The 26,909-nt window shown below is 36.4% G+C and overlaps 2 protein-coding genes across 3 annotated transcripts in view; both read left to right on the top strand.

The window, feature by feature from the left end:
• The window catches only part of LOC140151579 (mitotic spindle assembly checkpoint protein MAD1-like), a 39,137-nt gene extending 30,262 nt beyond the window's left edge, over positions 1–8,875 (top strand). For both annotated transcript variants that reach the window (XM_072173974.1, XM_072173973.1), the window contains exons 14-18: positions 648–704; positions 1,308–1,511; positions 1,986–2,205; positions 2,968–3,158; positions 6,267–8,875. In XM_072173974.1, the coding sequence (XP_072030075.1) occupies positions 648–704; positions 1,308–1,511; positions 1,986–2,205; positions 2,968–3,158; positions 6,267–6,434 (840 nt within the window). In that variant the 3' untranslated portion in view covers positions 6,435–8,875. The remainder of the gene's footprint in view (positions 1–647; positions 705–1,307; positions 1,512–1,985; positions 2,206–2,967; positions 3,159–6,266) is intronic.
• A 2,229-nt stretch (positions 8,876–11,104) lies between these two features.
• On the top strand, positions 11,105–23,603 carry LOC140151575 (uncharacterized). Its single transcript, XM_072173969.1, has 6 exons — positions 11,105–11,295; positions 15,763–15,907; positions 18,248–18,284; positions 19,451–19,584; positions 20,402–20,584; positions 21,159–23,603. Exons 1-6 carry the CDS (start codon positions 11,202–11,204, stop codon positions 22,048–22,050), a joined length of 1,485 nt encoding a protein of 494 aa, XP_072030070.1. The 5' UTR covers positions 11,105–11,201; the 3' UTR covers positions 22,051–23,603.
• The last annotated feature ends 3,306 nt before the right edge of the window (positions 23,604–26,909 follow it).

The raw sequence follows: 26,909 nt of genomic DNA, 5'->3' as shown, positions 1-26,909 counted from the left end.
TGTAATGAGAATATTGAAGAATTAATGTTTTTCGCTGGGATTATTTATTTTAGAAATGTTGGAAATGGTCAGTTCTGGTTTTAAGCACTCGTAATAATGTACACCTCCAGTCCCCTACGTAATCTCTTCTTGACTTTCACCATTATCTTACACCTGTTTAAGTGCCCCTTATTATAAATGCAATTTCAAAATCGCAATCAAATCACAGGAAAACCACAATCCGGTGACATCAAGTTCACATGACTGCAACATATTTCAACAATTATATATATTTACCTTGAATTGCAATGTTGTTGTCCTTGCTATTTGACTTTTGAACATATCAAGTGATAAAGGCCCATTAAAATGAATAAGTTACACACAGGTGGCTACTAGTTAGGATGAATACAGTACATGAACAAGATTGCTGTGACCGGTCAATAGTCACAGGTTACTAAGTACTGAATGATAACAAACTAAGCCAGGCAGAGATAACTTGCAACTGTGGGCAATTTAACACGGGATGATTTGCATTCATAAGATGGTCTATTGTTTAGGTTTTATGGTGGCAGCCTGCTGGTGTAGAGCTAATATTTGATACATGGACCCATGCTGAATTCTTAGCTTTATTCAACAATAGTAACACATTATCTTATTCATGTCCTCAGATTGATATCAAGGGAAGTAAAGAAGATGCAAGTCAGTACAGACTTCAAGTTAAACAGGTATGCGAAATGAGTTCATTGTCATCATCATCCTTTGGGTGTGCTGAAGGGTACCAGACTATTTCTCCATACACAACAATCTTACAGGTGATCGCTGTGCATGGAGAAATCCTGTGGTTGCCTGTAGCATTGCAGAATACGAACCCCACAAAAATTAAGTGATAATTATGGAAAAGATACTATAGTGTGTCTCACGGGGAGTTGAGAGTAACGCCATGTTGGATTTTGCAGCCGCATATTGAAATTCCGTTTACGTTATTGGGCACTTATGTTATTGCATCACCAGCTTATATGGACAAATGGTGTAAGGACTATGTGTGTGTATATGCCCCACGGAATAAGGTTAGCATACACACCATTTGAATTTGCCACCTCAAAATCCAGCATGGCATTAAATTACTCTCAACTTGAGACAAGACAGACTATAGCAAATTTCTTTGACAAGGACACTGGTACCAACTGTGCAGGACTTAATACTTTCACCAACTATTGTCAGGTTGTATGAACAGCCAATCGGTGACACTGTAATTACGCAGCTGGACGCGTAAAGTACCTAAATCTTGTAATGTTTTATGGCATTATTTATGAAACTTTCACCCTCAGCTGGAGTCTCAAGTGTCACATTTACAAGAGGAGTTATCACATGCCAAAGCTACACCTGAGCCAACCCCATTTAAGACACCTGATGAACCAAGCAATGATACTGAGTTGATGAAGAAACAAATTGAAGAGCTAGAGCAAGAACTCTACAAGATGTCAGAGAGAAATGAGCTCCTAGAGGCCAGATTTGAACAGAGAGAATTGCAGGTATGTTATATGCATCTGTTGTTACTGAAACATCATTTTAGCCTTAAAACTACTGGTATTAACTTGTTGGCATGCACACAGAACATATTTCCTGTGCTATGAGCTATATGTGTAACTACGTGTATGTAGTTTTTAGACCCATATTCAATTGTAGTTCCATCTGAGTCCTTAAAAAGGCAAATTGGGACGTGTTCAGTTTGGGAAGTATCTAGATGCTGTTGTGATTCAACAATTTGTGGTACAGTTCATGCATCCAGTTATAGATAATGATATTCAGAGTATAAATATAGTAAATCTAAGCTTCTCATAAACTTTTCCTCCTTATTAGCGTGATTGGATCAGATCATGTCACATATCACCTTATTCGCATACCTTCGTTGTTGCCTAGATTTGCATTTTGCAAACAACTTAAAACTTCCAATTTTGCCTCAATCTGCTTGATAGAAACACATACTTTGTCAATCTTTCATCCAGGGTGACTATGATCCAACTAAACTCAAAGTTATTAGCTTCAGTATGAACCCTGCCAGCATGGCTAGGCAAGAGAGAGCAGGAGAACTCAGTAAATTAAGAGAAGAGTGTGAAACATTAAGACAGAGGGTCAAATTTCTTGAGGAGAGTGGACCAAATGTTGATGATGTCACTATGCAGGTGTCAAAGAAACTCAAAGAAGGCTCCTCACAAGAAGTGGAAGGTAAGCTTTATGATCTAAACTCATCCTCAAAGGGCATATCATATGAGCAATCGCAGCGTGCTATTTAAAAATCGCAAGTGATCAAACACTGGGAGCATTTACACAATCGCCATCAGCGTGCAATTGCTGCAAGCATAGAGCATCAAAATTGCCTTGAAGTCACTGGCTAGTGATTTGATAATTGGGCATGCTAGCTGTTTATCAATTAGATATCGGCATTCACTCTGCCAATCAGCGACAGAAGTGACATAAAAAATGAATACGCTCCTATCAATTGCTTCATATGATATGCCCTTAACCCTAACCCCAGGGCTGGTATGGGTTGGGTGCCCTGTGTGTTACCCAGCTCCACCCTGTCCCAGTGGAGGCACCCAGGGTGTGAGATTGGGTGGGTGTACGGTTTTACCCAATTAGGAGTAAATTGTTCCATATATTGAAAAGTTGATTCATTGTTACAATTTTTGGAAATCAAGACAAATGTTTGAAACATTTGCAATGGTATATAAGAACAAATTTAATTGAAGAAATAGCAACATCCGGGAGCAACATAGAAGATTTGTATGGTAAAGTATATAAGTATATACATTGTGGTAACAATGGCTTTCAAGAATAATTCAGAATGATTGAATTAGCATCTGCTGCTTCAGAAAAAGTGGTGTCTTATTTTAAAATATTTGAATACTGTACCTATCGTGGCACCAATAGCTCTATAGGACTAAAACTAAACATGTTGCCTAAACCACAACTTTCCATTGCCCACAGCTCTCAAGAAGGAAGTCAAAGCATGTGAACTGAAGAATCAAAGATTGAAAGAAGTGTTTGCTAAGAAGATACAAGAGTTCCGTGAAGCTTGCTACAGACTGACAGGTTATCAAATTAATAACCCAGCAGAAAACCAGTATCATCTAATGTCAATGTATGCGGAGAGCGCTTCAGATGTACTCTTATTCCAAGTAAGTACAATCATGTATGGTTGATGGCTCTTTGTATGGGGTGGTTCAAATAAAGGAAAGCCAATTTTTACAGCAATATTTAACTAATGTTTAAAAGTATATTAAATCTTACTTACAGATTATTCTACCACTGATGCTTAAAGGGCTATAGTTTGTAATAATTTAGGAAAAGGTTGGTCAAACTTGCTGTCTAAAATGGGATGGTTGTTTCTAACCACTCTTTATTTTGCCAGGCCAATTCATACTGTCATATTGGGGATTGTGATACAATTATTTAGCACAATGTACAAGAGACTTGGCCATGGTAAGGTAGACATATGCCACTTCTTATGTGTCCTAAAGTTCCACATTCATATCTAAGAAACCAAGTGAGGTGATTGCTCTATCTATAATGTAACATTTAGATACTTCTTTCTTCCATTGAAGTGATATTTGAGTCATTCAACTTTTATAACCCTATATTTGGGTTCAAACAAAGAACTCTTATATATGTGTGTATCTCACACAAGATCCAGGGCCTTTCTCCGGCTTGTTGCTGTTGGTAGTGTTGTGAGTCGGTAAATTGCCGGTTAATTTACATGGTAAATTCCTGGTAATTTACCACCATCTTAATTTACTGTGGTAAAATAGGGTAAAATAAGTAAAATATGAAATAAAAGGATTTTTTTATTAAAACTTTCAGCTCTCATATTCAAACGGATTGGAATTCTAATGTGAAATTTAATAGATGGGGTATTTGTGTCAAAGTCATTGATTTAAGGTAGGAAACTCGGTTCCCACACGTCGGCAAGGAAAAAATTATAAAAAATATTCCGCCTCCTAGTGCACACCTCTTGATTTTTATGAGTAAACTATACACCCCAATGCTTGAAACCACAAAATATTTGAGTTGCTAATTTGCATTAATTAATGAATATCAATTAATTAGTTCAACCTTAATTTTACGACTAATAATTATTGCTAGCAAAAACTTCAACTCCGATTCCAACTTTTACTATCGGAAAAATTGTAAATAAATATTATCTAAAATCTCTCGCCAGCTTTTTCGCCTAAGTCCATTAATTACGTAATAGCACGTGTTTCTAGTCTGTGAAAATATTGATGTCGTTAAAAATTTATTTCTGCTTAAAGAAGCTGAAAAGTAACAACAAAGCTGGCGAGAGAATTTAGGTAATCTTGTTGTGTTTAACTTTCAATTTAAAAAAATGTCTACATTAAGTCAATTTTTGTGACAATAATTCTGAAAATCCCCTATTTTAGGCATTTTTTACAGAAAACACTTTTGCGTGTGTAAAGTGTCCAAATATTACGTAGTAGGTGGCAAATTTCATTCATAAAGAAAGATCTATTCATAACAATTAATATTTGCTACTTCAAAAGTCTCTGACCAAACACTAATACTTTCACTGGGTGGGAAAACACTATTCAGATAAATCCTTCAAAAGGTAAACAAAACTTTTTTCCACTAAACAGGGAGTCTTATTGTCGTAATTTTGCTGGCTGCCGTCTTCTTTTTTGTTTGCTCGCAAGATGCGAGATGCGTGTTATCGCAATTGGGAAAAAAAATTTAGGCGATGCCCGGCGCTGCATTGGCTCCTTTGGTTGTAGTTTGTACAGTGTTTAATGGAACAGGTCCATGGCGAAATCATGAAATTTACCCGACATGTAAAACCCAATAATAATGGTTCAGTTTTAGAAACATGCATATCTCCACTTTATTTATGACTTTGAGGTATTGGATATTTACCAAATTGACTGGTAAGTTAATTGTGTACTGAAAACTAGTGAAACTTGGGAGCCAAATAGCTCCGTGATAAGCGGTGTGTGTATGAGTATTTATGCTCACAGCTGAATTCCCGGAGACAATTTCAAGAGCCCGGGGAGCCGCTGTGCACAAGTGTGTTGAATTTTGTCGCTCGCTAAATGTTATAAAGCACTGAGAATTTCATATATTCTTACTGTACAACTCATAGCATTCTAAAAATTTCCCAGAAAAATCAGACAAAAATGTTCAATGAAACTATGCTACGCAATGTTATTATTTTATTCATACATGCACGATGTGATTGTGCAATATCAATGAGACGGCTAAGTTAGTGAAAATTGACATTTCGTTTTTTATGGATTCTGAGCGATTTAAATGATGCCCGATCTGTAATTTGGGGAAGATATTTATTACAGGATAAGGCACAATTAAGGAAATTTTGAGGGGATTCGGTGCATAACACGATAGCCGACGATCCGACCTTAAGATGAAAACTTCAAACAATTAAATCGCCACATCCCTCTTTAAGGAACTGTACTACTCAAGGTAAAATTTCCCATATTTTTTGTCACAAATATGAGTGAACTTGTGACTAAAGAATGGCTGTTTTGATTTCACATCATTCTGAATATAAATGCTCTTTGTCTCTGTTTTACCAAAGTACTCCCTGCATATTTTGGGTACCACTGTATAACATCATCATTCATACGTACATGTAAGTTGTGATTAGCATCCTTGAAGTATAACTTTTGACAAGTTTACTTTTAACCAGATCCAAATATTATGAATGACCAGGTTCATTACCATCACTCATGAGATACAGTGGCAATTTCAATTGAATGAACAGTCTGACAATTTTTTTGTTTACAGCTTTTAAAAGCTGTGTTCATTCAATTGAAATTCCTAGCATAAATGTTCTACCATGAAAATGAAAACGGAATGTAGTTTTCTCAGATGTTATAGTCCAGGACTCCTGTGCCAAGTGGCTAGACAGGCTCTGTGTCCGTGTGTTGTTTAATATGAGAGAAAACATTGAAACACTTGTTAAAAATGTACGTAAATACTACATGACTTTTGTTTCACTTCTTAAAACTTCAGCTTTATTTATGAAGCTGATTTACATCTGGAAAGGTATATTCAACAAAACAGGACTGTGTTCAAGTATCTATGTAGCTCTTAATATGAAAAGAATTGAATTTTTATTGTTCTCTTTTATAATTTACTTATTTTACCACTGGTAATTTACCGCCATTTTTAATTTACCGGTAAATTAACAACACTGGTAGTGTACCTGTTGTTTGCCTATATTTGACATGGTTTTCCATTTTATTTTTTATTTTCAGACCACTTCAACAGGGGACATGCAGCTACTTGAGAATGATTTCTCCTCTACCCTGACTGACTTTATTGAATCATTTCTACAGCAGCAGCACAGTATCCCTGCATTCTTAAGTAGTGTGACCCTTGACCTCTTCAGTAGGCAAACCATGGTTACAGGAGCCATTCTTTAAAACTTAAACCTGTTGTACAGTGTATTTATCTTATGCTTAAGCTTCATATATAGATATATATAATGTATATTTTCTTTGGAATAAGCTAGTTAGTAGTAATTATATTAAGCACACTATATAAAATTCTATGTCCTTTGTTAGTTTGAAACACAATTTAATTTTACTCATGTACTGTTCAAGAAAGGAGAATAATGGTTGATTAAAGATCTAAGGGTCCAATTTTTATAAATGTTTGAGAAACTCCAAAACATTTTGTATCCCTCATGAAGGACAAAGTAGTGTACCTTGGGATTGGGTGCTTGTTTGCATTCTCTGTGTAATGCCCTATGATGAGGGCATGCATAAGCACTACATCAACAGTAACTCTCAAGCTTAAGGTTAGCAACTATTTTAAACTGTTGGAATTTTTTAGTTTGCAGTATCTTTCTAATGGTAGTGAGCTTTGGCAAAAATTGCATTGATCATTTCATGGCGAGTGTGTAGAAGAATTCATATACTTTTGTAGGTCATGTGGTTCTTGAGTTATGTTGTAAAGAGGGCTGAAACAACAACACTTTTGTAAAATGTGCATAACTCATTAACAACAACAAATCAAGCAAGTTTTCAAAGTATATGATTGATTTGTAGAATGAACTTTTGCAAAACATCAAAGTGTTAATTTTCACTAATTTGGACCAACAATACCTCGTCTACCCTTAAAGGCTCCAATTATGGTCATTTCAAGTGTAACAGGTAGACTATATTGATGCCCAATCATAACAATCTAATATGGCAGATTTACTATTCTTTGGTTCACCTCAAGTTCAGTAGTGATATCAATGGTTTTTTGCAATTACATTGCAAGTGTACTGACAAACTGCCCTCTACGCGTGCGTGTACGCTCTATGAGATTAACTTTATGCACATGATTCAATACTGCGACCAGCGAAATATGCCCCTATATCAGCTCCGAACTTGAGGCAAACCAAGAATTTGGGGTTATATGCAAAGGGATAAGGCTTGTATAACCTCTTTGGTACTATTGTAAACGGTCAAGTGTGAGAGTGAGATTAAGCTGAAGACATAAGCCATTTGGCTCCTGTGCAACCTAAATTAAAGCAGCTCCTGTCAACCAGCCTGAGCCAAGAGATGCAAGATTGTTGACCTCCATAACTTGCACACTTGAAATTATTAAACAATAGACTAGACTTCCTTTTTGATAAATTAAGTAAGCTCCTTAGTGTGAAGGTTCGTTAGTCCTAACATGTAATTTACCATTCGCTAGTCCCAATTCTGAAAAAGGTTCGCTAGGCCTAATATCGGGTTCTCTAGTCTGAGGTTCCCTAGTCCGATTAATAAGTAAGGTTCTCTAGTCCGAATATAGAATAAGGCTCGCTAACCCTAACCCTAACACTAACCCTTATTCTATATTCGGACTAAAGAACCTTCGGATTAGCAAACTTAATTTGGTTTTCAGACTAGTGACCCTTCGACTAGAGAACCTTCGGTCTAGTGTCCCTTCAGACTAGCGTCCCTTCGGACTAGAGGGAAGTCACGAATGTATTTACATTATGTTTAAACAAATATAGTATGATATTGGTTTGGTATTGTTAACTCTGATATTATATTGATATTGAAACATTGCTAAAAAATCACCATTCCTTCATTTTGTGGGATAGGCTTTTACGATGGGAATTCATAACGATTAGTGGGTCTTTAGCGGGTTCGCCGTCGGACAAGTTCTACTTGTCCAACGGCGAACCCGCTAAAAACCCACTAATCATTCCTTTCATTTCTTTTTGCGAAAGGAAACCACTAGATTTTGTACATTTCTGAAGAATGTTAACAGGATCAGCTCGTGGTTTATCAACATAAAAATTTATTTTGATATTAAAGGTGGGAGGCATAATTGTAGCACAATGTATGGAGGTTTCTACCTCGCATTGAGACCCATAACCAAGAACTCATACTCCAAGGTTTAACTTCAATTGTTTCAATAGTTGAGTCTAGAAACCAAAAATATTTATGGCAGTGGCCCATAGGACTAATGCGGTGGTAACAATGCCATGGGGTTTATTTATATCACCTTTAAACATGTTTCAGGCCTAAAATGTCACCGGGGTTATGAGAAAAATATGAACTTTGACCTGATACCAAAATGCTGTCAATCTGGTCATACACCTTTAATCAATCAAAATAAAGTTCTCAACATTTTTGTTCTATTCAGCATCGTAGTAGTTACATAATTCTCTTGGTTACCGGATCAAACTTTTTGGTATGCCTTCGAGTGCCATATACTTTGTGTGGTGATTGTTTCGTTATTCAAGCGCATGATCCCATTGACTTAGTAACATTACGTAACTTCGCTGGCGAATAGAGGGATGTGTATCAATTGTTTATTTCATATGATGCCCATTACATAATTGTGATTTGGGTGTATTAAATTTCTATAAAATCTAACTATCTGATCATAAGAGTTTGTTTCTGCTTTATTAGACCTGTATCATCCATGTCATCCTTCCCCGGGCATCCTTCTCCCCATCTCCAGTACTATAAGATATAAAATGTTAACAGTTTTATCCCAAAAATACAGAATTTTAGGCAAATTTTCAGATTTTAGCCCCCTAAAATTTTTTCCACCCCTCAGAAAAATTCCTGAAACCACCATACTGGCCTTATTGGGATAAGGCAAGGAAAATGTTTGTTTTTTCAAGTGCTTTAAATGGTAGGAAGCCTTCAAAAAAAAAAAAAAAAGTGCAAAAATGCAAATTTTAAATCTAAGCATAAGCATGTGGTCTTTATATACCGGGGGCACACCCACTTGGAGGTGACACATATATGTAGGGCTGTTAAGACCCCTTTTTCAGTGCCGCTGTCACCCAAAGACCCCATATTTGTATGCGAACACTTGCTCTGTCACCCGAAGACCCCCTATTTTTCCATTTGAACAGCAACTTTTCATTTATCACTGATTTTGTTACTTATTTTTGAAAAACAAAGAAATTTGAAGCCATTTAGAACTAGAAATTCAATGTTCGAGGTTTCTGTGGCAATGTTTCGGCTCTCGCCCAAAGATTCCATTTTAAAAAAAAGTCATGTTCTCACCCAATGACCCCATATTTTTACATTTTGCTCTCACTGAATGCCAAAGAAATTTATGCAGCTGTTAATATATGACCCCCCTCCCCCATACACACCCCCACCCGGGACACACACACACACTTTAATAATGAACTCCTGTACGTTATCACTGTAACCTGGGGGAGACTTGATTTTGGAAGTGACAGGGATGTGCGGACAGCAGTCCGAAACTAGGGGTCTTTCGGTGAGAGCCTAGACAAAAAAAGAGGGTCTTTTGGTGAGAAGGCCCAAAAAAGGGGGTCTTTCCATGAGACCGGTGAAAATCTTACCAAAAAAGGGGGTCTTTCCATGAGACTGCGGAAAGTCATCAAATTTTTTGACAAATTTGAAGAAAAATGATGACAAAATGGGGTCATTTGGTGAAAGATTATCAGAAATTTGGCCAAAACTCTTTGAACAAGGTCTTTTGGTGACAGGAAAAGAAAAAAGGTGGTGGTGAGAGAGTTCAGTAAAACGAAAAAGGAGCTAAAGGTCATTGGATGAGAGTTGAAAGATGGGGGTGAATAGGCAATGTGGCTGCACATCCTGTCACCCATTTAGTGAGTCCCCTGGCCTGTAATGGCTCTCAGCGGCACTGGAAGGAGATGAAGATTCAGCCTCCCCCATAACGGGACAAAAAATGCCAATTATATGCTACCAATGCTACATAGCAAATAGGCAAAATGCCATGAATTCATCAATAATTAAAAGGAAGAAATGAAATAACTAGTAATAAGGCCTTTATGTATAAGGCCAAGTAAAATAAATACTGGTAATTAACATCGTCCATGTCCCACCGATTTTTGGAGATTTCCAAATATTTTTCTTATTTGCTCTCTTTTTGTTTTTGAAATTGTGTCGATCAAACATGTACAGAAGATCTTGGTTATCATTTCATAAAAATGCTTTCTTAGGGATAGGCCTCTGGGGAAATACCAAAAATATTGGGGCCTACCTGTTTCTATGATCAGAGATGCCACTTTTGAGGTTTTAGCTTGAATTCAGGTTTTCTGTGACTCCAAATTCCCACAATTTCCAGCCATTGGCCATGCTTTTTTAGGTTTTTCTCACCAAGATTCACTGAGAGTGGCATTTATCAGGCTCTGTATGTTAACATATAGCCTTTTAATTGCACAGAAATGAATGGTCAATTTGTAACAAAATAACAAATAATCATGATAATAAGGGCCTTTCTCACCAAATTTTGAGAAAAATGATGATGTTTATTTTACTTGGCCTAATGCAGAGTCCCGGTGCAGAGTAGAAAAGCTTAGAAAGTGAAAGGAAGAAAGAAAAAAAATATGAGAGTGATACTGAGAATGAATGAAAGATAAACAGCTTTTTTTATTGATTTTTTAAAATCTTTTCATTACTTTTTCATCTATATACGACAATATATGTTAAATAAAACTGACTTTTGTAAAGAATTTTCATTATAGCTTATAAAAAAGGTTTATTCAAAACCTGTCAAAACAAAAACCCATCACGAAGTGCCTTCATCAGTGATGACATCACTTCATTAATATTCATGACCTGCAGCTGTGCCAAGGATTGCGTAGGTGCACCGCCGAGGCTGTTCAGGCTGACACACACAACAACAATTTTCTTTATCCCGATTTTTATAGACTTTAAAATTCCTACTTTTACTGGAAACCATTGATATAAACAATGTACTACGTACCAAGAGGTGGTACCAGAGGAGGTGCTGATCAGTTCAAATGGGAAGATGTGAAATCAGACAAAGACAGAGAATGCTATTTAGGTAAGCTTACAAATTCACAGCATCATGATGATGATCATCATGAGATGAATAGCCAAATCGGCAAAGCCCAAAACAAAACCATACTCGGCAGTGGGGTTTGACTCCCACCCTTTTTATTTTACCCCCACCCTTTTTAATGAGGTACCCTTTATACTGAAAATTCCTGACCCCCCCCCACGCTTTTTCTGAGGCACCATGATACTGAAAATTCTTGACTCCCACCACATTTTCCTTTTTCCGCTATTTGTAAACATTGTGTATTGACGAAGTCACACGCATGCACGTACGCAATTTGGTTCGAAGTAAATCAAGTACGCCGAATTCTGCATCTATTTCACACATGCGAGTCCGATGTTTTTTTCTCCATTAAGTTGATACATTTACGTGAACAATGCAAATTATATATTACTAGAGTTATATACCCGTATGCGTAAATGCTTATTAAGCTCATTATGCCCGTATGCATAACAGCAACATAGCATGAACCCACATGACTTTTGACCTGTTTGATGACCTTTGATGACTGTTTCACCCTGTTGACCCCATATGACCTTTGACCCAGGATGACCTTTGACCTTGGGTGACATATATTAATTTAGTTAATGTATGCATGTATTTATTTTACTGACTACTCCCTTTCTTACTTAAAGGGTTAATATAAACACTGTATAGAGCGAGTATATACATGTACAGAATGCATCAGAGCTATTTATAGATGAACAGACAGTGCACACAGGGTGGCACTGTGGATTTAGGATTTTAACAAAGATCCACATTTTCACCGATTTTGAGCCTAATTCTTTACCGATTTCAACCAAATGTGACCTCCGCATTCCCCTAGCATCAAGGATTCCACCCACCGAGTTACAGCCCAATCGGACCAAGTTTAAAATTTGACCTTTGACCTTCGACCTCCGATTTCGACCGAAGGTAGCTTACGACACTCCCCAGTATTTTTCTGCATCCCCGTGCGAATTTGGCGAGGCTCGGATCAAAACTGACGGAGCCTTTTACCCACATACACGCACGCACACACGCAACATAAGGCAAATTATAGTAAGATTATTACTGTACTGTAATGTATAATAAGCATTTTAATGAATAACTGTACTTTTATGGCGTTCAAATGTTGTTCTTGTCATGAAACTTGACGTGCGCTGTGTTCAGCGACTATATATATCCTACTTCCGTGCTGCTTCGCTCAATCAATTATGCATGATTTTAAATGACGTCACTCGTATACGATCAATGTAAAGAAAAATAACACATGGAAAATCGGACATTTGCGTATATGACGTATGTGTTTTGGCAGGGCTTCCGGGGAGGATATTGTGTACATTGCGCTGGACACTCGCTAACAAGCTCTAGCCTGCATCAAATGGAATTTTATCTTGCGACATTGTGTGCGAGTTTTGGCGATTTTTCTTGGAACTATGATTATTTTATCATTCAATAAAAATATACTGTAAGTTGGAAGAAGCCCCAGGCTTTTTATTTTAATCCCACGCTTTATATCATTCCACGCTTTTTACCGAAAAAGTTTAAACCCCACGCTTTCACCAATTTTCAGAATTTCGAACCGGCACGCATTAAAAAGCGTGGACTGCCGAGTGTGAAAACCCGACAATTTCACACTATGAACTCAAAATAGATGGTGCAAAATTATTATGGTCATTCATTACAGTCGTATCTGATATTTTGAACAAATCTTTTTATGGCATTTTGTGTTATTCTACATTGTAAGCCATAAAATGCTGTTATAAAATTAAGATTTTATATTGTTGTTCTAGGTATGAGAGGCAAACCTTAGTTAACACATTTGCTAGTCAGCCAAATTCGCCTACATGTAGACCGGGGCCCAAACACAATACATATTTACATCTAGATATAGAACAGATTGGACAGGCTGGTCAAGGAAACCTACATAAATATGTTTTCTATACTTCACTTGACCCAAATATATGATTTTTGATGGTGATAAGACAATCGCACATGTATGGAATTTTAGAGGGATTTTGATAGCAGTTCCATTAAAAAAGCTGCTATCATCATGAGACTAAGATCTAGAAACACTAAGATCCGAAATGCTGTTTTGGGGAATTTTGCTAGCAGAATCATTTTGATGAAAGTCAATCTTTGACAAGATGTAACTTTGCTACGGAAAGTGCTATGACAAAAAGGTTTTCAGTTTTGGCTTTCCTTACTCAAGGGCTTTAAAATGATGCAGTTTGATGGCAAATTTGAATTCACCTAGCATACCTAAATTGTTCTTTTTAAAACCTATCATGCTATTGGCTATCCTACAAAAAAATCGACCAGATCCAGACAAACTTGACCAATGGCAATTGATGTGACATTTATATAGCACTGACAACAAAAGCTGCCAATCATAGAAGTGCGACGGCAATGTGTGGGTGCGTGTACATGTTGCCATAACGCTTAGCATGTATACACGCACGCTCGCGCGCGCTCAGAAGTCATTGTAGCACCAGTTCCAATAATTGAATTTGAAACTCCCGGCTCCGACCAAGAGTTCCAACAGATGCTGTGTATGTGTTTAATGTGCATTCACATACACACTTAGCCATTGGTACGAAGAAATTGTTGCTCCAAAAATGTCTGCAAATTACACATTCCGGTACCACAAAATATGATATGAAATTGAAAACACAGGTGAACAATGTATGAATATATGGAGAGGTCAAACAGGTTGTTAATTATTGTCAAATTTAAATTTATTATTTTGCGACATTTATAATGAAAACAATTAACACTGAAGACACCATATGGAACCTGGTACAACAAGTCCTCAAACGTTCGAAATTTGTAGTTACAACTGTAGTTGAATAATTGACCGCGCAAAATGTGTGCGGTCACGTATCAGGCAATCAATTTCTCTTTTGATTGGATCGCACTGTTATATTATATATTATATACCTGAGGGCCGCTTGTAGTTTGGCTATGATGCTTTATCTCTGTGCATTGCTGTGCGGGTCTTACTCGAGAGACATTAGCAACGAATTTGCTCACGGATGCCCTCGCATTTGTGGCTAGTGTTTGTTCGTATCTAACTTTAGGGGGTAAACATATTACGTAAGACCACATAATTTTTATGACCCCTGCAATAACCACAGTTTATCTAATCTACCATTCTGTTACTGTACGTGTTGGTCCTGGGGGCACTCAGAATTATACTTGTAAGCATCCACTTGAAAGGGTGGTGTAAGCAAAACGAGGATCCGCGCAGATCTGTTATTACATTTGTAATGAAGAAGGTGTGTTTTGTTAAAGAACGATCCTCGGGTAGGGTGGTTTTTTTTTTAAGTTGCCCAATTAACGGCCATTAGTGGTTTCATATTTATCAAGTTATTCAGCACAAAAGAGTGGTTTCCGAGCGATTTTACACACCGACTTCAACAGCGCCTTGAATAGCAGATCATCATCATCATCATCACTGAATGACACTCATACCAACACACGCAATGTCTATCCTTAGGCCGTATAAAATTAATGTTTTGGTTCTCGTCCAGAGGATTTTCATGAATTGATGAGGGAGGGAGGTGTTTTTTTTTTTTTTTTTTTTCAATGTTAAATTAGCATTGTCAGTAGTTTTCGGTCTTCTCCAACAGTGCTCTAGGAAGCGATGAGGCCCTTTTTTTTTTTTTTTTTTTCAAATGTGAGATTCTGAGGCATCAACCCCCTAGAGTACCACAAAAAGACTTGGAAGTGATGCTTGTTCTCTAATAAACTTATTTATATGTATGAAGATTTCATAAATCATTCCAAAGTCTAAAAAATTGAAAAATCTAAAAAAAAAAAAAAAATCTGACAAATCCCAGAAATTGAGGCGGGAGGGGACGAGAACCAAAATATTAATTTTACACGGCCATAGTTTAGGGGCAAATTTCAGGCCATTTCCTCACTTAGGGTGTTTAGGGGAAATTTTGAAACCAATTCCTCGCTTAGGGTGTTTTTATTTGAGCAAAATCCTCGTTTAGGGTTAGTTTGACAAAATTTTGACATCCTCGCTTAAGGTCATTTTTGTGAGTCATTTCATACTCAACTTTTATACATGAGTGTGCCCCCGGGGTGTTGGTAGCATAATTCTCAGGTACCGTACAGTTTTTGTTGGAAAAGAATGGTACTTGTTTACATTTTGAGCGTGTGCACAGCGTATACACAGAAGTGGGGTTCTGATTGGCTGAATCAATCATCTGACAATCATAGCAACAGACCGATACTCTGATTGGCCAATTGTGCGTCAAATCGTTGGTTGGCGCAAATCGGCGCCCTTGAAGTGAACAAAAAGCTTTGCGTATGTGGCTTATTAACAGGCGCTGGCATCAATCTTAGCAAGGGACTGCTGTTCTTCATAACCCAGTGTAGTATGTAGCATTTCAAGTACGCTCACATGAATATCAGCACTATTTTTTAGAAAAATTATTCCTTTCTTTTTGTATAAAACAGGGCATTCTCTGATGGCCCCAGTGGGGCGATGGCAGAAAGGTAAAGATCTGCAGTGGTTCAACAAGGACAGAGACGGTGGACAAGAAATCAGAGATGAATTGCAAGCTGCTAAAGATGCTGAAAGAGAAGCCTTAATGACAGCATTGTAAGTATAGCCTAGCAGCACTTGAAATGTGCAGGAGGCTCAAAGCAGTCCGGAATGACCATTGCTTTAAAATAGGATTTAGATCAGCCACAAAATCAAATTCTACCGAAGTCAAGGCATTATAAAAGTATTTTGAAATTATAATTACAAAAATTCAGAATTCATTGATTTTTTGGATAGAGTTCACATCAATTTTTAATTTTGAACAGAGTCCGTAGGGAGCCCTGAACTTGCAGAAGGTAAAAAAGTCGGGTGTCCGTAGTAGAGTTTGGCGAGTTAGAGTAGGGCCTACATTCAAAATGCACCATAAATAGTATCTCTGCAGTAGTGCTAGATTGAAAAACTGGGGGTCTGCAGGAACCCCTGAACTTACAGAAAATTTAAAAATAGGGGTCCGAACTGTATTTTGGTGGGTCCGAGACCCTTAATTGCAGCCTGCCTAGCGCGACCCCTGATTTTGAATTTTTTAAGCATCTTTATTTGTATGGAGTGTGATAAGAAAAATATTATATTCAGACCAAACCTGATCCATCCATATCATAAAGATTTTGTATCCAAATTTAAATTGCTACAAAAGTTAGCATGACCAGGACAGTCCATGACATAACAGTACTCACTCTTAAAGCCATATTATAACATTTGCTGAGGAGAACGCACTCAATATTTTTCAAAATTCTGTTTTTTACATGATTATATTTATATTGCACCTTATTAAACTAACATACCCTGAAAAAATCAAGACTATATAGGTGCTCTAGTTTGGTCAAAATCTGAGATTTTGAATAAAACGCTGAAATCATTGTTTTATTATTACGATGGAAATAATTAGTCGAACGTGTACACAATGTTCACGGTGCATGGTGTGCGGGATGGATATACACATCAATGGATAGTACCGTAACATAACCGGCGGAGTGATACATATTAGCGACATCGGCGCTGGTAGTAAATTCAATTTTCTTTGCTTTACTTCAGTTGTTCGGCTCAAAATTAAAAGGGGACATATCTGAAAATAAAAGCTAACATTTTATGACAAATAAATACTAGTCTATTTTGTATGAAAATGTTATAATATGGCTTTAAATCAAGGTACCAAGCATGGTTCCAAACATTTTGTGGTCAGTTCGGCTTGTGGTTACATGGACAGCAGGGTTGTAGCCACGCCGGTCGCCGCCGGTCGGGGGGGGTAGCCAGCACGGCCCGGCGCCAACCGGCACTAAAAAAAAATTAACAATTTTTTTAATTTTTTTTTTTAATTTTTAATTTTTTCCCCCACAAATGATTTATTCATCATTAAAAGAGTAAAAAACCAAACAATTTTTTTTGGGTATACCCCCTATCCTATTCCCCGATCCCTCATGTTCGCTAAAAAGATTGTGCACCGAGTCAGCACTCTAATTTGATAGTAAAATTAGCCGGCACTCAACTTGGTCTAGCTACAACCCTGATGGACAGTACTAAGTGGACACTACTGGTCGCAAACATGTCAAATGACCGAGTGGACCATTTTCCATTTCATGATAAAAATTAACAAAAAAAAGTCAACTAAAAAATTATTTTTTGCTTAAGTGATCTAGAATGAGCGTTTATGGCGTTTCGACAGTATTTTTTGTAGGACATGAGAGCACCTCAGGCGTGTCGAATTGCATTCTGAATCTGAAGCATGTCTTTCTGATATCAAATAATTTTCATTTTTGAAATTCACGATATAATACAAATTTTATGACCAATTATTAAAATTTGATATTTTTCAAATTTTTGATATATAACAGTCCTCAAAATAAATTTAATCAATCTAATGATATATTCTTAAAGTGTATGTAGCTGGGAGGAAAAGCCGACGATCAATTGAACATTTTGACCTTTTATATTGAAGATATGGATTTTTCCCCAAAAGACCTTTTTTTTGGTGTTTTTGGGGAAAAAAATTCATATCTTCAATACGAAAGGTCAAAATTTTCAATTGATCGTCGGCTTTTTATCCCACCTACATACACTTTAAGTGTAAATCATCAGATTTATAAAGTTTACTTCAAGTACTGTTAAATATCAAAAATATCAATTTTAATGATTTGCCATAAAATGTGTATTACATTGCGAATTTCAAAAATCAAAATTATTTGATATCAGAAGGACATTCTTCGTATTCAGAATGCAATTCGATATGTCTGATGTGCTCTAATGTCCCACAATAAATACTGTCCAAACGTTCATACCCCTTCCCTTAATATGATGACCCCTTATTTTAAATCATTGACACCAATTTACATATCAAAATATTGTAAGCTTGTTGGTTTGATTGAAGCAAATTTGAACTCTCTCATCTTTGTTCTTCCACAGAGGCATGAAAGTCCCGAAGGCTCCACCACCCAAGCAGGTAAGTTCATTTACTTTTTATTGTATGTTTTAGCCCATCAGTGGTTTGCTATTTCATAACATGATGGTTCATCTCTTAGACATGAGCAGCTCTAGTTTGCGGCTATGATAAAAGGCACCACAGGTGCAGTATCAATAGCCAATTTAGTTACCAGTGCAAGCCGAGCACACACTTAGCCAGCATTGGTTGCTTTACACTATACCTATTTTTTAGTAATTCTTAGCCAAGGCTGGATGTACCTGTTGCATCCATGTAAAAAAAAAAAAAAAAGGAAGATTTTATTTCAAACTCTAATGGTGATCCGCAGGTCAAATTGCTATTATTGTACATTAAACACACCTAAACAGACACAATGCAATTTGCAGGCAGCAGCTTAATCAGCGCCAATATTGCAACATTGAAACAAACAACTATACAAACATCCAATCCAACCCAACCACATCCCCCAGTAGGCAATGAGGATAAAGTGCCTTGCCCAAGGACACAACACGTTGGCACAAGTGGGGCTCGAACTCACAACCTATGGATTATGAGTCGGGCGCCTTATCCACTCGGCCACACGTGCTCCCATGTAGCGTACTAAATGTGTACTGTGTACGTACATTGTAGTGTAAGTGTAAGGTGCATGCATGCAGTCGTCCGGACCATGTTATGTGTTTGTGCGTATTGCCAAGAAGTATTAAAAATACATTGCTCATAATTTTTGTGGAGTATAACGAAGGAAAACTGGATAAGTTCAAAGAACTGGGAGAACTGTCACAAGAAACAAAAATAAGCCAAGCCAGTATATATATATATAAATTTGAAATTAAAAGTAGGTGACCCAATTGACAGCCTCAAAACTACATTGTAACCTAATGAAAATGGAAATTAGTCATCTGAAGAGAGCTCATTTGTCACATATATAACACCAGTAATATTTTAGGCCTGAGATGTTTCTTTTAGGTGGCTTGATCAAAAACATGCCATTTCCCCCTTTTTTGTCTTCAAAAAGTTGATAAGTGTAAGTGTCTTGAGTGAAATAATAACCATTTAATATAGCAAAACTTGTAGTTAATATTTAACCTGTAAGTTATTGCAAGTTTTATGCAAAATTGGTCGTAATTTGATGCAATGGAACTTTATTATTATTTATACATGTATGTTGTATTTTTTTGTCTCAAAAGGCAGAGCCTCTCCAATCCCCAAAACGAGACAGACCCAAGAAAATTAAGAAGAAATCAAAAGAAGGAGATCTACTGTTGAAGCAAGGTTTATCTTTAGAGAGAACTGCCGCCCTGCTCAGAGCTGAAGGAAGCAGGTAAGAGACTAGTTGAATAGGTTATAGCACTAGCACAGAATTGATCTGATTTGACTTTCATTTCATAAGCATCCCCCAAAGTGACTATTAAGCATCAGACCACTAATTAGTTGAATACGGTACTTGTGAATGTCTGAAGGTTCTGCAATTCCATGAAGCGCCTCCAATAGTCTTTGTGCAGAGGTTTCTGGCTTCCCATGGTATGAAGTAAGAATGTTAACCTCCATTTACCATGGTTCTGTTTAAATTTTGTTTTATAAGCTTTATTAGAATTATGGATCTGGAACCATCATGTTTGTCTTGATCAAGATATCAACCATACAAGGCATCATATCTTCAGAATAAAACGTTTTGGCATGATTGCTTTTCATTAGTTACACTGGAAGCATTGGTGAGCAAGAAAATAGGTAGAAAAAAGACAGAAGAAAAACTTTTGTTAAAAACTTATCCTCTTTCAAAGGGGATGGTCAGATTTTTCATAATGTGTTGTGTACACCACATTGAGGCTAAATGATATGATACCGGAGTATTGAGCTAAATTGCACTAGTGGTTTTGATATTAGAAGCAAAAAGACAGAACAGGATGGGTGTCAACCACCTTGTGGTTGAGGGCTATCACTTTATTACATCTAAGTACAACATCTTGCATGCCAAAAATGTCACCGGGATTATGAGAAAAATAAATAACTTTTTTCTGATACCAAAATCTATTTTGATAGGATAAAGTGGGGGATGAGGCTTTAAGGCGTTACTTTTATTTTTTTTTTAAATTGTGTGTTGATTGTAATTTTCTTTTCTTTTCATTCTTATGAACCAGTAAATCAAAGAAGAAAAAGAAGAAATTGAAGAAAGAGAAAAGGAAAAAAGGCAAAGATAAGAAGAGACGCAAGAAAAAGCGAAGCAAGTCTTCATCATCTGATAGCAGCAGTGATTCAGAATCATCATCATCGGAATCAGAGTCATCAAGTGATGATGATGAGTCTTCAAAGAGACAAAAAAGGTATGTCTATGTGCATACACACCCGACAGACCAATTAACTCTGCTGCACAACACATATACCCCAAACCACTGATAAGTGGTTTAAGTGTAACCACCCCGGGAACAGGGCACTCATCTTCCGAACTGAGCGTGTGTGGACAGCGATTCAAAACTAGGGGTTTTTCTGTGACATATCTTGACAAAAATTGGTCATTGGGTCATTGAGTAAGAAATCCCTAAAAATGGTGGTCATTTAGTGCAACCTGGACAAGGTATGGCACATAACAGTGCTGTACCTCAAATTTGTCATATTTTGAAAAGAAAATGTCCAAAAAAGGAGTCCAAATTGAGTAAAATGTTTGAAAAAAGTAACAAAATTCCAGTCTCATTTTAGAGGGATAAAAGAGGATCATTCTGTTACAGCTTATCTTAAATGTGTTCAGAACTATTTAAGAAAGGGGTTATTGGTCATTTTGCCAGTGGTTAATTAGACATCTGTGAGCGTGTGGGGGTGTACTTGTTTGAGTGTTATAAGAAGCTTTTAGTGTATGCAGTCCCTAATTAATTTTATCCTGTAACCTTTTACTGATTTCAGACCAATCAAAAAGTCATCCTCTCATCAAAAAAGATCATTGTCTCACTCTGAAGATGAAAGACCTGGCCTCAAAAGACAACATGGGAAACCAAGGAACATTGATCAGGACAGAGGTAGGAAATATAGTGACAAGAATAGAAGCCACACGGATGATAGACGTCAGCAAAGAGACAATAGTAGCGATAGAGACAGACATTCAAGATCCAAAGGGAATCACTATGACCCAAGGTCAAAGGGTAAAGTTAGTGATTCAAGGTCAAAAAGTAACAGTAAGAATGTCAGCCATTCTCGAGAGAGACAGTCCTCGGATTCCAGCGATGAAGATGAAAGGCAGTCAAGAAAACCCAGAGGTCATGCAGATCACAAGCAATCAAAGGTGAAAGGTCATAGTAATGATAAGGTTAAAGGTCGTGTTATTAATGACAGGAAAAGCAAGTACTCGACAGATAGTGATTTTAGTGATGGTGGTCATAGGTCAAATCATAGTAAATTGGTAAAGGGCAAAGGTCAAGATCGATATGAAAGTCACTCCTCAGGTCGGCGTGATCATAAAAGAAAACAATCAAGTAGTGAGTCATCTGATGATGAAAGAATAAAAAGAACTAAAACTAGAGAAGTGTCAAAAGGAGAGTCTCGCTCGACCGAAAGGCATAAAAGTTGGAATCCTGAACAAAATGAACGGGACAGAAGATACAGGAGATCACCAGAGAGACATCAAAAAAGTTGGACCCCTGATGAGCAAGACAGAAAATACAGGAAATCACCCGAACAGAAAAGACATAACAGAGAGAGAACCAGCAGTCATTCAGAAGGGAGAAAAGAACACAAAAATGAAGACAGTGTAAATAATGCTCTGCTGGCTCTAATAAAAGATGCTAGAAAGTTACGATAGTGATGCTTCTACAACTAAAATGTTAAATATAAGCTAGGGAAAGGTTCACTATACTGTATCTTGTCTCAAGTTGAGAGTGCCGTCAGTGTGTTTACACGGTTGTGTCGTCAGTGAATGGACAATTTGCACTTCTACTTCTGTGTATTTATAAGCCCTGCGGGATTGGGTTAGCGTGCGCAATTTGAACTGCCACTGCAACCTCCAACATGGTGTTACTGTCAAACTTGAGAAAAAGACACAAAATAATTTTTTTTGTAGTTTTTGTAAATCTAAAATTCCTCAGCAATGCAATATGTATAAAGGGCGAAACTAATTACAGTGGAAACTCTTTAATACGAAATTTGTGGGGCCACAAAATTTAGTTTGTCTTATCAGGATTTTGTCTTATTCATCACATATTACATAGGGATTCAGTGCCAGGGACCTGAAAATCAAGCTTGTCTTATCAGGTTTTTTTTTGTATTATCAGAGCTTGTATTAAATTTAACGAGTTTCCACTAGCTCAAAAGCACTGCTACAGCTTTTTTGACATATACCAAGAAAACTGAATAAGTGAAAAAGAAAATACAAAATTCTCAGTAGTAATGAGTGTCAGAGAACTCTTGTTTATTTTCCAGTTCAATGGCAAGAATATTTTCATGAGGTGAAATGTGGACTGTTCCATTCAAAAAGGCATTTGAATGAAACAGTTCATATTTCACAGAATAAAAATATTTTTGCCATTGAACAAATAAACATAGGATATTCAATATTTGTATGCAATGTACCATGTTTGTCATCAGAGTTGCCATGGTAGCTCCGCTAAGACCGCTACAGACTCTTGAGTATTCGATGTAGAGTATTTGATGTAATATGTCTTTCCAGTAATAGTTGTAATGATTGTTTGATGGCATAAAATCAATAAAATCAATGGAGGCACCATTACCTACTTTGTAATATGTCTTTGTTATTTAATCTATCCCCTTCTATTCCAAGTAATGTTTCAATTCTAACAAATGTTTGATGACGAAAAATCGATAATATGTTTTACCAGGAAAGTTGAGAAAGACTTACGTAGAATATCTGGCAGAAAGATTTTATTGATTTTACGCCATCAAACATTCATTAAAACTATTAGTCTGGAAATAGAATGAGGAATGTAGTTAAATAATGGAGATATGTTACATCAAATATTTGACATCTACTAAAAAGTCTGTAGTGTCCTTTGTAGTCTTTTGGCAGCTGGCACTAAAAATAGTAAAAATAATCAATCAAATGACAAGAATTTTATTGTAAAATGATATAATGAAACAAACTTGGACATCTTCACTCAATACTCTCCAGGTTTGAAGTACTGGAAGTTCAATATCTGACTTGATCAATTCCTCTCGGAAAGCTGTTATCATATGTATTATATTCACTTTATATATTGGGCAGCTAATACTAAATAATATTTCTGGTATAGTTCCCTTTGAAAATATGATAAATATCCGATCCTTCATATAATAGAGTGATAAAAGCCTATATCTATGTTCCTGATGTTCAGACTGAGAAATAAAGACTTGATGTCAATTCATAAATGGATGTTGTACATGTAGTTGTGATTTGGTAGTAACTACTGTAGTTAAGCATAATAGATTGAGAACTTGTAGTTGTTGAGAGCAGTCAACATGATGAAAATTGGGATCAGCAATTTTCTGTTTATTTCCCTCGCATATCCTTGCTTTTCTAAACCATGACAATAAGTCAGCAGGGCCAGGTGGACAAGACTTACAGAGATCAGAATAAAATAAATCGAGAACCAAATCCAAGCACCCTAACATGAAAATGAAAATTGCTCCAATTTTGTTGAAAATGATCTCAAGTTATGTCTTTCCATGTTATATAAAAATATAATGTAGCACCTTGTTACCTTGGAAACACATAAAAATAGGAAAATCCCATTTGAGTTCTATTGAGTCCATTTGACCATGACAGCTGTTGTGTTATCTGGATACAAAGCACGTTATTGTAGTTAAAACAATGCTTTTTCTGATTTTTTGCAAGACAAATAATTTGAAATTATTTTCATCAAAATCAGAGCATATTTTATTTGCCACCTGTGAGAGAACATTTAGACCGTATAACATATGTCATGACATATGTGATGCGATCAAGCAAAATCAGTCGGAACTCGGAAATATTGATTTTGAGATATAGCCAAACAAAGGACATATTTCCTTTTGTTTCCTGTTGTTTTGGAAACTCTTTAATTGCTCATATCTTTGGAACTGGATGTTCAATTTCAACGGGATTTTCTGCAAAATCCAGATTTGTAAATGCTTTTTACTATCCTATCAGAAACTGAAAATTTAATATTTCCGAGTTCCGACTGATTTTGCTTGATCGCATCACATATCAGTATGCTTTTTCTGACAATTTTTAAAACTATTATGCAGCACTGCAGCCAGTGGCATTTTTAATTCGCACTTACCTACTTTTTCATGGCCCCATCTCCAAATTTATATTGACACGTCGGGATATTTGTTATGTCGACATAATTTTGACCTAATGTTGACAACAGCACTACTATAGACAACCAAAATAATGCAAGTTTGGTGCTTCTTACAGAGCATGTATGGTTGATCTCCAATCTTCACCTGTGAAGTTTCATGTCAGTATTTGCATCCCTGTGATACCTGTTTATTGTAGGAGCCAACTATGTACATGCATTTCAGAATACTGTGCGAATTATAATAAACCTACTTTAGATTTGGGTTTACAAAATCCAAACAGCACAGCTTTTTACCATAAAATTTCAAAGTGTTAATGAGAAAAATATGGGCTTTCCACTGGATAACAAAATCTTTATGGAGCAAAATGGGGACGGTTCCCGATAGGTCCAAATATTATGGGGTCCAGTTGGACCCCATGATCTGTGAAATTTGTAATATATGGGGTCCCAAACAATTTTTTGGGGTCTTTAGACACAAATTCTGACACAGGTATCACATGTTAAATCTCAAATGATGGGGTCCAGGTGGACCCCATAATTTTCAAAATTTGTAAAATATGGAGTCCATTATGATTTTACTGTGCTAAAAGAATGGGGATAAGGTTGATCAGATCATCATCCTTTTTGTAATCGGGTTTTTATAACAACAATAATGCTCAAGTCAAAATGTGTAGTGTGGCCTTATTTCTGTTATTTTTTAATGTACTGAAATTCCTTTCCTTAAAGTATACTGCGCCAAGAAAGTATCCTTACACTTGGAAAAATAATCACAATTTCAAAACTGAACCATATTGGGGTAAATTTCTTTTTGTTATAGATGCACTATCTAATCCGGCACATTTTGACACCCCATTGAATCCAATGTGACCTCAAGAAGCAAAGTTACAAGCATTTGATTAGACGAAGGTCCCGTTTTAAAAGTGACACACTGGCCTATTCAAAACTTCACGGACTAGACATTTGGTTTGAGAGTGGTAAATGGCTAATTTGTGTGTGCCTTTAATTTAAAACAAAAGGAACAAAAGAAAACTGAAACCAAAAGAGCTGACAAATAAAATGGAAGTTATAAAAAGTACAGAGAAGTAAAAACTGAAATGAATACTGCTTTAAATAAAGTTTCATTGAAGAAACTGTGTTGTCTCTTTGTTGCGCTTGTTGGAATCTTTTTGCGCCTTGTATAGGCCAATTTGTCACTTTTAAAACAGGACCTTCGTCTATTCAATTGCTTGTAACTTTACTTTTTGAGGTCATATTGGCTTCAATGTGGTGTCATAATGTGCAGGATTAAATAGTGCATCTATTACAAAAACAAATTTACCCCAATATGGTTCAGTTTTGAAATTGTGATTATTTGCCCAAGTGTAAGGATACTTTATTGGCGCAGTATAGGTTTGCTGCATTGGGCACTTCACAGGTCATGCAAAGAATATTGTAATCTGGTTTGAAGAAGAAAAAACTTAACACAAAAATAGGTCTTTCCAGTCATTAAATAATTCACAGCCCCACTAACTTGATCATTGGCACATGGTCAAGCAAATAGAAGGCAGCTTTTAGCTCCAATCAATTTGAGGGGTTGGGATTTGAAACTCAATTTGAAGTCAATTCAGTGGATTTTTTTTAATAATTGGACAAAATCAACATTAAAGGGGCACTTCGTGATCCACAGCCTCATCCCCCACTTTTCTCAAAAAAAGTTGAGATTTTTATATCACTGGAATACTCTGGCTACATAATGTTTATGTACAAAATATTTCTTGCAGATTAATTCGCTTAGCAAAGATATCGCGAAATTTGAATTTCGTTCTGGTGCACCAGAACGAAATTACAACGTATTGTCTATGGAGCAGTGTAATACACATAATCATGCATAACTTCATAAACGCAAAAATCGGAATCAACTGAAATTTTGGGAATATGCTTTTTTCGTGGATATGTACTGAAAAATGTCATAAAAAGAGGATGCTAGGATCACGAAATACTCCTTTAAATAAAAAGGTGAAATTATTGATATCAAACAAACTAACTTAGGCCAAAAAAAAAAAAGGTTTGTCTCAAATCTCACGAGAAATTTAAAAACAAATGCTAAATGCGATTTTTTTATTTTTTATTCCCGACTTTTTTTTCATGGTATTTTGAGAAAAAGTCTGATTTTTGCCGATTTTTCTGGAAAAACTAAAAAATTTTTATTTTTTGAAATAAAAAAATGTCCGCATTTGTTTTTTTGTCAAATCGTGGATTTTACAAACGCTAGCAAAGCTTTGAGACAAACCTTTTTTTTTTGTTTGGCCTTAGGCTTTGATAGCATCACAAAAGAGATAAGATTTCACAAAACAATTTTTTCTTCTGAAAATGTAACATTTATTAACAATTAGTAACAGGTTACTTT

Source organism: Amphiura filiformis, chromosome 4 (assembly GCF_039555335.1).
Source record: "Amphiura filiformis chromosome 4, Afil_fr2py, whole genome shotgun sequence".
In the NCBI taxonomy this organism is placed as follows: Eukaryota; Metazoa; Echinodermata; class Ophiuroidea; order Amphilepidida; family Amphiuridae; genus Amphiura; species Amphiura filiformis.
Note: the sequence above shows the minus strand (reverse complement) of the source record. Positions and strands in the feature narration are given on the sequence as shown.

Coding starts and splice junctions, on each gene's coding strand:
- LOC140151575 (XM_072173969.1), top strand. CDS start 11,202: ATGTACTACGTACCAAGAGGTGGTACCAGAGGAGGTGCTGATCAGTTC. Junction 15,908..18,247: donor GAAGCCTTAATGACAGCATT/GTAAGTATAGCC, acceptor GTTCTTCCACAG/AGGCATGAAAGTCCCGAAGG. Junction 18,285..19,450: donor AGGCTCCACCACCCAAGCAG/GTAAGTTCATTT, acceptor TTGTCTCAAAAG/GCAGAGCCTCTCCAATCCCC.